This window comes from Falco punctatus (genome assembly GCF_963210335.1).
Source record: "Falco punctatus genome assembly, chromosome: 8".
Taxonomy (NCBI): domain Eukaryota; kingdom Metazoa; phylum Chordata; class Aves; order Falconiformes; family Falconidae; genus Falco; species Falco punctatus.
Genome location: NC_137588.1, coordinates 8,905,979 through 8,919,937, shown reverse-complemented (window position 1 = coordinate 8,919,937; position 13,959 = coordinate 8,905,979). Strand labels below are relative to the sequence as shown.

The following is a 13,959-nucleotide window of genomic DNA, read 5'->3' as shown; positions in this document are numbered from 1 at the left end:
GGGCATTGACAAGCACCACTTTCCTGTGGAATTTCTGGAGTGCCTTCACATAGTATTTCCTGAACCTTGGGTTATCTGGTTGTCTGTCTTGTCATCTTAAGGAACGATGAGGTACCTGACTGTGAATTGAGATGCAGGTGCTCATTATCCACAAAAAATTACGAAAAGCATTCAAATTGAATTTTCTTTACTGTTCAGCTGTAGTTACAGTTGTTTGAAGGAGAAGGTTGGAAAGATTGTGTGATTAAGTTTGCTTGCTCTTTAGTGAGGCTTTTGGAAGTTAGTGCATTGGAGCTCTGACTGTTGCTTCTACATTTTGCTTATTTACAAACCTGTTAAACCATGCTAGTAAGTTGGCAGACTGAACAAGGGGCATTTTCTTAATGGAGAATATTCTTGTCAGTGGCATTGCTTTATGTCAAAAATACATAACTTAAAATACCAGAATCTAATGGAGCTTGAATGGTGTGGTCAAAATGTTTACTTTCTGAGCAGCAAAATACAACTGTCACTAGCAAAGAGTCACAGAATTTGGAAAACTCACAAACACCCTCGCTTTGGCCTATTAAATATGTTACTGTTAATCACCAGTGTGTATATGGCACAGTTAACAGTAACATCTGTTTCCTTACTTGATGTTACTTTAAAAGTTTAGATTGAAGCAGGTCTTTATAAAGATAAAACAAAGCAGGTAAAGTTGTTTCATTCCTAGTTCCAGTGATTTGTTGCAAAGTTGATTAGAAACCTTATTTTGGGGGAACTTGTCTTTGTTCAAAGCTTTTGTGTGGATTAGTTATCATAGCCTTCCCGCATGTTTGCACATCTTCAAAGAAAGAGCACACTGTTCTGTACTCATGGGTGTGAGAGCCTTCATTTTCATGTTTTCACAAGAAAACCCGCTCATTCTTGTGCCAAGACAAAGGCAAACATAGAAGCGTGAATGCATTACAGGAATTTTTTCATACTTGAGAGGAACTGGTGATCAGTAAACTCTCTGCTGAACATTGCAGGAAGCAGAAGTGAGGCCCCAGCTCAGCAGAGCTACTGCAGCCCAGTGATTGCTGGGCTTGAACATTCTCTGTCCTTTGGTGTCTTGCTTTTCCCTGGTGCCCTTTTCTCAGAATTGTAGCAAATGGGAGGCAGGATTTGTTAAGCCAAAAAACCCACAAGCACACAAAGTAGTAAGGAAAGTAGTCAATACCTTAAAATAAGAGCCAGGTCCTAAACTCCACTTTCTAGTGAAAATTGATAGTGCCTCCCACTATGAAAGGCTGGTGAGTTCGAAGAGCAAAGAATAGGGGAACACTCTTTACAATGTGTTTGTATAGCTTCAGTAGTTGGTTATGTCTGGTCTTTTTTTTTTAAGCAGAAAGGGAAAGTAAAAAGTTCTTGATTAGAGCTGAGATTACATTTTTGTTATATTATAAAGACAGTAGTCTTTGAAAACTTTTAGCAGAAGTATGCCACCAGTGTCGTGTGTCTTTCAGTGTACAACTTCAGTTAAATCAGCTGTGGCTGCTTGATGCTGCAGAGTGTGGGATTTTAAAAACTGCAGTTGTGAACTTCTTAGTAAGTGTGAAACACAGTACTTCTGGTTTGCTGGGTTTTTTTTTGTCTTGGTATAGTAGGCTGCAGATGCAGGGATACCAGGGCTGTGCCAAGCAGGTGGGAGTCAAATAAGCATCGCGCTTGTTGCAGAAACGAGCCAGTTTGGGTAAGCATGGATTCAGGGAAAGTTCTGTGAAATTAGTGAGCTCTTAATTGTGATGAGATCAGCTTGAATTCTGTGCCAAGAAATCTCTCCCCATATCTGAAACTGAATTAGTTTTCTTTAGGCATATGTTTTTGAGAGTTGGTGTTGAAATCTTACACATCGTTGTTAGCCCAAAGAAATGGGCTGTGTACCTGCAGACCAGAAAGTGAAGTGAGAAATTGAGTGGAAAAAAAAAAAAAAAAGACTACAGGAAAGGCAAAAATATATTTGATTAGGTTTCCTAGAACTTCAGAAGTAAAAGGTGGCGGTATATTGATAGACCTCATTGATATACAGGTAGTTAAAAGTAAGACTTCAATAATACACACAAAAGAGGGAGAAAGCAGGGGACCTTCCAGAGAAGGTAGCATGACAGAGAAAGGATTTAGGAATAAGCTCCTTCCTAGGAGCTATGCAACTGAATCTGGCTACTTCCTTTCTTTTTATGAATAACTTCTAAGTTTTATGCATGGGAAAGATAACAAAATTTTAATTGGACAAGAGTGTGTATCTATAGTAAACTGTGCTCACAGGGGAAATGTCCAACAGAGACAGGAGCAAAAATCTTAACATTCCTGAGTTTGTTCAACTGTGCGGAAGTTTGGGTGGGGGAAGTTGTGCAATGGATGTACTTTTTATTGCTGACCAGTGCATGTTGCTGTCCAGATGCTTAAAGTGAAGGTTTGTCTTTCTCTGTTTTTGCATTGCTTTTAATCCTGGTTTCTGCAGGCAGAACTTTATCTAGTATGACAACGCCCTTGAATTAGAGCTTCAGTAGCTGTTCTCAAGTATATGCTACGTGATATCAGGCTTGGAGACTTCCCTACAAAAGCATTGTGTAACCTGAAGCAGCCTGTGGCTGATGGTGGAAGAGCATTAGCTGTTGGATGCTGGAGAGTGGTGACACTTATGCAAGTTGTGAACCTCCTGTGCTTGTTTTCTTTGTCAGACTGGCACCTTAATTCTTGAGGTTTTCTGCTTTCGTGTTTTCCAGGCTGTGGAGTTCTGGCCTTCTATATTTTAGTGCCTTATGTAGACAAATTTGGAGGTTTGGATAATGCCAGTGCTCTGTGTGTTGGAAGCCCTGGCACTTTAGTTTTGGCAGAGCTGAACCACCTTCTCATCACAGCAGGATATGTTTGTGCTGTCTGTAGGGCAGATGAGTGTTTTTAGTAATGAATTGTGTGGCTTTTTAAAGAGAAATTTTACGGTAACCCCCCATGTAGCTTAATTATATTTTAAAGTAAAATTTGATTTACAGGGTGGTTTAAATTAGATCTGCCAATTTGGACTTAAAGAATGGCTTTATGCTTGCATAAATAACAATTCTGTTTTTTTCTCTTTCAACAGAGGTTGCAGAACTTGAAGCTAATTTACCTTGTAAGTATAGCATTTAATGGCATGCATTTTAAAGGGAAAGGGGACCATTGAACTGAATGTTTTGACTGAAGTATCATACTATTTTAGACTGAAGCAAATGATACTAGTTTACACTAGAGAAAGCTGTGCAAAACTTCTACTCGGGCCTGAACAGGTTTTCTTTGTTGCTCCCTCTTATGGGATTGCAGAGAGGTAGACCCGTATTAGTGTCCTTTGGAAGCAGTATTGATCATTTGGCTCCAGAATTTGATTGCTGGTGGAATGGGAGTGTCCTTTTCACAAAACACCCAAAAGGTACCTAGGACTGAAGAGTACATCTATTGCCTCACTCCTGTTGTTACTCCATTCTCTCATTTTCAAAACAGGAGATTCTGATTAAGGGGCAGAGCAAATAGCTCTGTTCTCAGGAAACACATGAAGTTAGCCTAGTGCTTTTTCACTTCACATGCAAGCTGTAACCTGGTGTGTTTAACAGTGAAAATTCTAATGAGAACTAGTTTTTAAAAAAGTGATCCATATTCCTTAAAAAGCAAGATAATGTGGTTTTAGCCCTGGAATCCTACTTGTAATGTATGTTATGCTAAAAGCTGAAAATATTAATGGCTACTTTAAAACAGGTTTTGAAGAGCACAGGGTAAATAGCTCATTGCCTCTAAAGCTGAGGATAGATAGCTAAAAGTGAAATGTTTTCTGTTCCTTAGCTTTAGAAAGCTTGGTTCTGTAATGGACAGCAAAACACAAAGCCCTTCTATAAAGGGGAGTAAAGTTCCTGCTGCTCTGTATTTGTTGTTAAAGGTGGGTGTTGACAGTGAAGCTGAGTTGTTGCTGAGCTCACTGTCCCTTCAAGCATTGACTAGGGCAGCACCATTCTGCTATGAGTTCTTGGAATACAGGCAAGCACAACAAATTATTGCCTAGTAAGATCGGAGGTACATTCAGAACTCATCGCTTGCTCTACATAACTTCCCGTGGCGCACGTTCCTGTTTCAGAGTAATAAAAGACATTTTCCCTGCAGGGAAAGAGGCATGAGCTGCTTGCAGCAGGCTGAGAGTGTACATGCAGGCTTCTACCGTGCTGTGCATTCAAACTGTCTTGTCCATATGCTTATCTTGCAAAGAAAGCAGTGAATATTTTCTTTGATTATGCTGGCAGGTAGCTCATGATGTTTCTAGTTTTTTCCCCATCTAAGGGAAGCTTTGACTATTTTCTCTCCAGGTTAAACTTCTGACTGCTGCTTGTGATGAGCATCTTCTATTTACTAATGATTCTAAATCCAGATCAATGCTCAGATCTTAAAAATCAAGCTTACAGTGTACAGCATCAAGACTGCATGATGGGAGAAATTACAAGGGGGAGAAGATAAAGAAGCAGCAAAAAGGGAGGACAGAAGAGATTATTTAACTTCTTTCTGTATGCTGTTCCTAAAGGCAATTATAGAGATACTACATGGAGTAATTTTAACTTTTGTTAAACTTTTTTTGTGTAGACCCTTCTACAGGACAACAAACACCTGAGAAATGTGTTTCAGGGTTTGTAGTTACTATAGGTCAAATACATTACTAGGGTTTGTGTACAGTTCTAGTTATTTTTTGGGGGCAAAGAGGGTCTATATCTCTGATACTGTTTAGCTCCTTGACTACAGAAAAAGAACAGCCAGATGGGTTACGAAGCTAAAGGCTGCGTAATATGGATAATAACATATCCATGGGTTTACACATCTTCTAGTACCAGCTTGCCAGCTTGTTTTTGCCGTAGTCAAGAAAGGCCAGTTTTATGCATGGGAAGCCAACTTGGTTTGTGTCATCAAATGCAAACAAAGGGCTGTTATGCTGTGAACTTGCATCTATTGAACTGAAACCACTGACCAGTTTCATCAGATTGATGTTTTAACTTTTTTTTCCCACACTTGTTCTTCATTCTCACTATTCTCCTTAAATCTGGTCTGAGAATAAAACTAGTGTTTGGTTTGTAATGATGCTGCCTAACATTTGCTCTTAATTCATGTAATGTAATTGGTTACGCAGAAGAAAATTGTTCAGTATGACAGCTGAACAGAGACTTCACAGGCTTTTGGATGAGGCTTTCCGTAAAGCTTATATCTCATTAGACCTTACAGGTATAGATAATCCTTTGTTAGCATAGGGCTGTGGTAGCATGACTTCTTGCAGACTGCTGTGTATGATCAAGTTTTAAGATACACACGGTACTGTTAAAGAATTTGTAAGGAAGAGGTGCTTAATCTCTATGGTATAATCTTAATGTGTAGTTATTGTTTATGCAGAAGACCAAATCATTTGGCATTTTAAGGTCTTTGAGACAGCATGGTTTACTGAAAGGAAATAAGCTGCTTCCTCACAGCTCAGAGTGAGGTTCCATTGTTGTCCTGTAGGCAGGCTTATTAGCTGGTGCACAGGCCAGTTCACACAATGGGTCAAGGTATTTCTATTCTTTTATTCTAGTTTGTGCAAAGTAGGGAGCTAAGCAGTAACCCACAAATGCCTAGCTTGCCGATTGTCAAAACTTGACGCTATTTGTACAGTTCAGCAAGCAAAGACATCAGCCTTCATTGGTTACAAGTTGCATGATTCCTTTATTACTTAGTACTCTGTTTCCCATTTGTCAAATAATTATCTTGCTTTTCATGTTAATTTGTTCACATGCTCAGTCTCAACTTCTTTTTGGGTCTGGGGGGTTTCTTGAGTTGGTGGTCAATGAGTCAACATCTCCCCCTGCCAGAATTACCTTTCCCCTAGTTAGTGCTTCTTGTGGTAAACTTGCAAACAGCTCATTCATCTTTTGGTGGTACTTTCCTGTTTAAACAAAGAACTTGCTGGTCCTTAGCAGGACACAGAAAAATGCTTATATTTTGAATTAACTGTTAACAAATCATTTGTTCTGATTTGTTAGAGGTTTGACTTTAAGACAATACATTTGATTTTATTAATTAATTATGCAATGTCACCGTTACTGCAGGTGACTGACTGTATAGGGAGGAGGTGCTTAGAGGCAAAGTGTAGGAGGAAATCAGGAATGTAGGGATTAATCAGGGAGTGAATTTTGAGAGTATGGAAGATGATAAATTTTTCCAACAGAGGAAAAACAGTTGTCTGATATAAATTGTTCTTTTGCTTCCCAGGTACGTGTAAAGTGAACTTTCCTGACCCAAACAAGCTTCATTACTTTCAGCTAACTGTAATCCCAGGTAACTTTTTTTTAAACATGTTGCTTTCATTTGCGTGTGTGGTGTTTAGGAAATGTAATTCCAAGTTTATGCTCAAGAATTCGATAAAACTTGCTAGTCAAAGAGACTGGCTGTAATTACAGTGATTATTTTATAGAGGCAATGGAGAAACAGGACTGGATTTTGAGAACTAGATTCTAATTAGAAGGCCATCAAAATTAAGCAGGCTTAGGAAATATTCAGTTCTTGTTTGCTCACTTTGAAAACATTTTTGGTTTTCCTTCAGCCAATTTCAAACCACCTTGTTTTACTTGCTGAGAAAAATCTTCTTGGACTAGCTCTAGAGAAGTTACTGTAGTATAGCCCAGTTATGTTGCAGATGTATTACTTCCTACTGAATGCTTGATTTTTGCAGGGATGAAAAGATAGGTAACGGATATAGCACTTCGGGAAAACTTCAGATCTGTGCATTTCTGAAGATGCTTAACAAGTAGGAGTCTCTTTAAGTATGTGGAAATTAGAACTTTTATTATTGATACAACTTCAGTACACTGTGAAGCTTCTGCTGGCATGCTGTTCAATAAAAACATTTTCAGAATTTCATTTGCACCTGAGTTTCTTAATAGCCATCTGAAATTAAAGTTTGCTCATATAGCTGTCCTTTTTAGAATAGAAAGTTGTGTTTGTGTTTTATGAATGAATTTGCATGGAAGATTATTTAGACTTCACATGCACTTATTTTTGCTCTGTGTATTGAGACTGCAGTACACTAAATTGTTTGAGTTGGATCATAGAATCAGGACAACTTGGGTTCGAAGGGACCTTAAAGATCACCCAGTTCCAACCCCCCTGCTGTGGTCAGGGACATCTTCCACCAGACCAGGTTGCTCAAAGCCCCATCCCACCTGGCCTTGAACACTTCCAGGGATGGGGCGATCTCGTTCGGGCAGCCTGTTCCAGTGTCTCACCACCCTCACAGTAAAAATTTTCTACCTAATATCTATTCTAAATCTGCCCTTTTCCAGCTTGAAACCATTCCCCCTTGTCCTGTTCCCCATGCCCTTGTAAGAAGGCCCTCTTCAGCTTTCTTTTGTAGGCCCCCTCATCTTGTAGGATGTGCCGGGATCAGTATCTCCCTGCCATTAGTTCCTGTACGTGCGCATTTTCTGTAGATGGTTATTGACCACAGAGTTTGGATGCAGTATGGCAGTCATCCTGATGTTGTACCTATAGAAATATATTTTTTTTTAAAACCTGTTTATTACACTTAACGGGGTGGTGGAGTGGTTTCTGATAATCCAGTCTCTGGCAGTCAAACGGGCACTAGATGTCACTGTTGCTGCTTATTAGCCAAAGTCAATTAGCACTTCCTCGGCAGTAGAAATCTTGGGTGGTCTTTGTTAACATGTCCATTCATGTGATTCCTTTTTGTGATGGAAAAATGAGTAAGACTGCCCTAGTCAGTGTAATCAAAAATAAATAAGTGCTATTATAGAACTTCAGACATCTCATTCTGTGTAGATGTATTCATGTTTACTTGGTGCGTGTTAGTCTCCTTGCGCCAACTGTCCTTCAGTTTATATGATGCTGCTTTATTATATTTCAGAAATGAGTTAACTTTACAAGATCATCTGTGTGTGTTAAGGTTGTCCCGAATGTGAAGCAGTAACAGCTGCTTCATGCTAATTCTAAGGTACCTAGATACATAGTAATTTTTTTTCTGTTAAGTACTGTGCAGCAAGATGTTGCAGTTGGAAGAGAGTTGTTGAATGCAGAGCATGGGTTTTGTGCTAACTTTGTTGTTGAAATGATCTTGGGGATGAGATGATCTTAATTAACATTTTGTTACCCTAAATATAGCTGCACAGCTGAAGTATCTGCAGTTGTAGTCTGACGGAAGTAAACATCTATTTTCAGCTGTGCATAATTCAGGTACAGAATCTTGTGATCAACTACAGCTTAGCACAGCTCTCTAAAGGCAGAATGTAACACATACCAAGAAAATCTTCGTAGCTTCTTGATTCTCTTAATTATTGTTTTTTCCTTTATAGAGTATGCTGAATCTTAGCTGCCTCTTTGCTAACACAGAGAAAACTAAGTGGTTGTCACAGAATTTTTCTGGCTCAATTGGGCCACAATCTTTGCTTGAGGCAACTATTTTTGTGGTGTCTGAAGAATGCTGTGTGAATCTTGACAGTGCGGTGGAAAAGCCAGTTTTCCTCCTCCTGCCTGGAACTCTCTCTCACATTCAGGAGCCGAGTTCTAGAAATCCTGCTCGTACATCTGGCTTTTAAGGGAGTCCTTTGCAAGTAACTCTGCAGCTTTTCAATTGTGGAACCGGAGCTAGGCTCAGCGCAGCTGCGGGTGCCAGTGAATATCTAATGCAGCCTTGCAGTTCTCACTGTTAGAACATGTGTAGTAAATGTAAGCCAGGGTTGGTAGTCTGCACAGCGAAGAGGTTCTTGATGACTCGCTTCTTAAGGTTCTCAGTTTCCTTATATGCAGTTACAGAGATTGCATCCTTCTATGACAGTTGGGTAAAGGGGTGCTAATTATTTTATATTCGTATTTTATGTTTAAATTCCCTTATATTCTGACTAACATTAGAGCTTGAATTCTGTAACTGCATATTACAAGGAATCTTACACCAGAGTGCAGTGAAGATACTGACCGAATATGTTTTTTAACACTAGAAATGCCTTTTTGTGGTCAGCATTCTAGCCTTATGTTATTGGCAAAGTCTGCTCTTGGGTGCTTTGTTTTATGCAGTTATTTTGAATGTGGCTGGTTTTGAAAGGACAGTGAAAGAAGCTTCTTTAGGTTCTCACAAAAAGACTAATTTGAATAAGAAAAACTTTAGCACCAAGCAGAAATACTTTCAGCTCCCTTGTTCTGCATTTCTCATAATAACCTTTCTTAGTCAGTATTTAACATCACAAAATTATCCTGGTGACAGTGAGTTTTTAACTTAAAATGAATTTATAGAAAATTTTTATGAGGGTGACTGCTTATTTCACATAATTAAAGAAATTCAGATTCCTTTGTTATAACTTTCTGCAGCACTCTGAGTGGATGTATAGTAGCACATGCTAGAAAATGAGTGAGACTTAGATTTTACTGCCACAATGGATAAACTGTCTGTGCCCGAGGCAGATATTTCTGGCTTTCTCTGCTGTCTGAAGCTTCTTTTTCCTTTTGTCATCTGAAACAATTGTTCTGTCATTGAAAAATACCCTTATGCCATCACTTGTCTCTGTTCTTATTTTGGTACCAGTATCATATTTGATTAAAAGCTAGGAAAAATAAGGGAATAGATGCTTATAACACAGAGTCCTGCCTGCTGCACTGATGTTTGGAGCACAAAGTTAGAAGCTGAGTTTAAGATGTGGTTATGCCCTGGAAAAAATAGGTGAGTTTAGGTAGCTTAAATGTGAACAAAACTAGAGGAATAATTATAGTTAATGCAGTTTTTCCTGCAGTTGCCAGACAGTTGAGTAGTTCAGAGTTAGTGTGGCTAGAGTCCCATTCTTCAGGGAATTAATAAAGAGCCTGTTCTCAGTCTTGCATACTATAAAATGACAAATGTCAGTGAACGTGGCTGAGTGTTTCAGCTCTCCTGATTCAAGGAGCTACTATCAAAAGCAAATCCTTTGTGGCTTTTCCTTATTATCTTGCATTTTCTTTTAAAGTGATAAAATAATTTGGTTTAGTATTTTCACAGCACTTTTAGCCATCAAAACATCTTACAAAAGCAAACTAAGGTTAGAATCTGGTTGTTGATAAACTACAGGCTGAAGTGGGAGGGATGCTTGCTCTGTTAATACAGCTTGAAGATAAATTTAAGTAGTAGGAGGAAAATGAGCTCAGATGCATTCCCTTTCTGCAAAAGTCTCGCCAGTGGCCAACTTAAGTTATGTGCTAAAGATATTTTATTTGACAGTTTTATTTATAGCACTTTTCTCGCTATTAACTCTGCCAGAACTTTAGTTTTTCCCGCAGCTGTTACATGCCTAAAAAACTGAGGGTTGCTGTCCCAGACTGTATGGGTGTTGTGAGGCACAAGGAAGGAAACTACCATGCGGGAGAATCTATTTACTTGCTTGAGATGCCATAAGGTGACTTAATCATGAAGGCTTATTCTGTTAATGCATTGCAAGATTTCTGGCTGGCTCCTGAGGCCCTCCAGAGATGTGAATTTTTAATATATATTTGAGTGATCGGTAACAAATAGCATGTTTTACTATTGCTTTAGTGAAAAAAAAATACAAACTTACAGGGAGAATTGTAAAAAAGGTGGGGAGGAGAGATGCTGTACTCTTCCAGTTTGATAAATTATAGAATGGTTTGCATTGGGACACCTTAAAGATCATCTAGCTCCAATCCCCCTGCCATGGCCAGGGACACCTTCCGCCAGACCAGGTTGCTCAAAGTCCTCCCCAACCTGGCCTTGAATCCTTCCAGGGATGGGGCATCCACAGCTTTTCCTGACAGCCTGTTACATTGTCTCACCACCCTCACAGTAAAGAATTTCTTCCTAATATCCGGTATGTCCTCACTTACTTTGTAACAGAACCAGCAACCTACCCAGGGTGTTTTTTGATTAGTGCTACATGGATTGATGCCAAGATAAAGCTGAAGCATAAAATGAGTAGTAATGCATTAGTAAAGCTGACAGTAATGAATATTGAATTATCTTTGAGGGAAACTTTGTCACCTAAGTATGTGAAAGTAATGTGCAGTGTGAGGCACAATGTGTAAAGTGCTCTAAGTCTTCCAGAGATTTGTCAACCTTACATAGAACACAGTAAAACAAATAAAACTGAATTAATACATGAAGTAGCTCTTGCAGCTTGTGGAGGTGTTAAGATGTGGTTAGAAAGTGCTAGAGCTAATCTAAAACACATTTTTGCTGAGGAAAAGGGGTGTTCTTTCACTGTCTGGTCCTGCTGCTGTTTTTCTGCTGACACTGGTGATAATTTAACCACTCTGCATGCCAGTTAATCTTAGTAAACCTGCAGGAAGCTTTGCACTCTGTGGTGACGGTTGTATATGATGAGAGAGGCTCAGCTGGGCTTGTCCCCTCCAGTGAACTCGCCATGTCTGATTTCATCCTGCACATGGACAGTAGTTTCTTCTACGGAAGGAAGATGACAGTTTCTTCCATGGCTGGGTGGAAGTGGAGCTAGATCTGCATGGTGGGGAAGAGCAGAGAAAATGAAGAACAACTGTTCAGCTTTTTTCCCCAGCCCATGCATCTCTTGAGCAATGTCAGAGTGATCTTGCTGTCTGGGCTTGGAGTCAAGGACCTACTTAAATGTTCCTGTGTGCTGCAGAGGCTGTGGGCCTGGTGTTTTCAGTGTGCAGGGATGTGGAGTGTGGCTTTTCTCTTGCTGCTTGACTGGCAGGAATTGGACAGTATTTTGGCAAGCTCTCCTCCCTTGGAGCCATTCTGGAATGTTTCTTTTGGACAATTGTGTTACAATGAGGATTCATTAAATCCGAGGATTTTCTTTGACATAAGACACATGTAGATACATCCATCAACAGGCATCTATTTCACGTTAGCAGGAGTGGAATATGAAAAGCTGCTGTGCAGTTTGCTCCAAGTCCACAAAATCAAGGAACTAGTGAAATTTTAGCCAAGGAAAATAACTTTCTGCTGCTGGACTTCCTGAACAGCCTTAACAGTGTTGGTGTTTCTCCTTTTATCTTGCTGTACCAGCAGCGGGCTTCTCCCTGTGCAAACACGTGTGGGTGTTTCATGTGATTGCTTATATTGGAAAGTGATAGCTTGATAAGTGCTTGTGAGCCAGAGGGCAGTGGGGAGGCCTGTGGAAGGCTCTGAGTTACATGGTTTGCACCATAACAAGCACTGAATTAATCTATGATGTTGCTTGTTTGGTTTTGGTACAATCACTGAAAGATCTGAGATTACTTTGACTGTGGTTTAACAAGGAATGGCATTATACTTGGAAACAGTGAGGATTCCTGACACTTGGCTAAAAAGCTATTATAATGTGTGAGATGGTAGATAAAGTGCAGTTAGCTGCGTCCTGTAGGGTAACTCAGTGGTGCTTCAACTGTTTGAACTTGTGGAGGATATTGGACCATTTTCCTAATTGTTCCTTCCTTGAACAGTCAGAGTCCTATGAACAGTCAATCCTACGTTGAGTGTTTTGACATTTCACAGGGAGCAGTTTCATCAGAGGGATATTGGAATAACTTACCTTTTTACATCTTGTTCTTTAGAAATAGCTTGCTTTAGTGATTTTTATCTCAGTATATTTGGAAACAAAAGATAAATGCTTTTATTTTTTATTAAAAAAATCAGTGCATGTGCATTTACTTTCTGGTGAAGTGTAGTGTGCCTGAGAAGACTGCTTAATAAATCAAACAGTTCAGTATTGACTTGGAGTGGAAATGAAGAATGTGTTTGAAAAGTGTATGTTCTGGACAGGTTATTAAAGTGAGATTTGCAATGGCTAAGGCTTGCAGCTTTGCACTGCACAATTCAGAGTGGAGGCAGCTGTAAACATTACTGTGTGGGGTGGGGAAGACCAGCCATGTTCTCTTTTCATACTCTGTGCCTATGCTGCTTGTGTGCTGAACCTGTCCGTAGTCTACCCAGACTCTTAGTATCTCACAGTCCAGCTCATCCCTCCTAGCAACTCTTGCTCTGTTTTGCAGGCACAGGTCTTAGAGTGGCACACTGGGCGTAGTGTACAGTTGAGTCTTGTCTTTGGCAGCATCAGCTTTTACTGGCTCACTTCCCTCTAAAGCTGAGGGTTGGTTTTATTTAACAGGGTGATACCCTCTCTTTTTCAGTAAGTCAGTGAAGGGATGCAAAGAGGAGAAAGGTAGGAGCTGGCTACTTTCTTGTGATTATGGCAATTACAGTGTGGAAGCTACAGGCTTGTGCTGACAGTGGAGATTGTAGCATGGGCTGAAACCTGATTAAGCAGATGTGGGGCATTGGTGTGTAGGAGGTCTAGAAGACAGCATCCTGAAAGAGGATTTTGATGACCTATAGTAGAGGAGCTAGTGTGGTTTGGAACAAGCTAGATAATAAGAAAACTCCTGTTAATTTTTCTGTAAATTATATATATAGATTGCTTCACAGAACTTACCTTTACGATGTTGATTTAAAAAAATATTTAAAAAAACCCTGTTGGGCAATGATAACCAGCCTTTCTGACCTTGTTCAAGCCTTCACTGTGGCTGTACTGTGTAATAGAGAGTTAAAGTACTTGAGGTAGTTCGAGCCTGAGTATTCCGTGGGTGTCCCAAACCCCCGGTGTGGGCTGGGTACCTGTCTGTTTCTCTTCCGTAATGACAAAACTCAATAATGGCAATGCCAGACAGACATATTTCAGATCATTTGCAAGCATTTCAACTTCCAAGCACAGCCATCTCAAGAGTTGCAGGCTGACCGTTATCCTATTACATTATCTCTGGTTAAATGCAACTAGATATTTTCAGATTTTACACTTTAAGGCAGTAAAGATGAGGTACTAAATTTCGTTGTGGTTCTGAACTTTGTCTCTTAAATTTTCAGTGTTTTAGAAAAATTTAGTCATTGTATTGAGTCTGAGATTGGCAGAGAGGCAGTTAGATTTTCCTAACTGATTTATCATCCCAAGATAA

At 39.7% G+C, this 13,959-nt stretch overlaps 1 protein-coding gene across 10 annotated transcripts in view; it reads left to right on the top strand.

The window, feature by feature from the left end:
* Positions 1 to 13,959, top strand: part of UBE2F (ubiquitin conjugating enzyme E2 F (putative)) — a 92,087-nt gene that overhangs the window by 9,577 nt on the left and 68,551 nt on the right. For 9 of the 10 annotated variants that reach the window (XR_013930086.1, XR_013930087.1, XM_080399880.1 and 6 more), the window contains exons 3-4: positions 3,104 to 3,133; positions 6,271 to 6,336. Coding sequence is in view for 8 of the 10 variants with exons in the window: in XM_080399880.1 (XP_080256006.1) it covers positions 3,104 to 3,133; positions 6,271 to 6,336 (96 nt within the window). In the remaining 2 variants the exon portion in view is untranslated. The remainder of the gene's footprint in view (positions 1 to 3,103; positions 3,134 to 6,270; positions 6,337 to 13,959) is intronic. The other variant, XM_080399876.1, reaches the window with a different exon arrangement.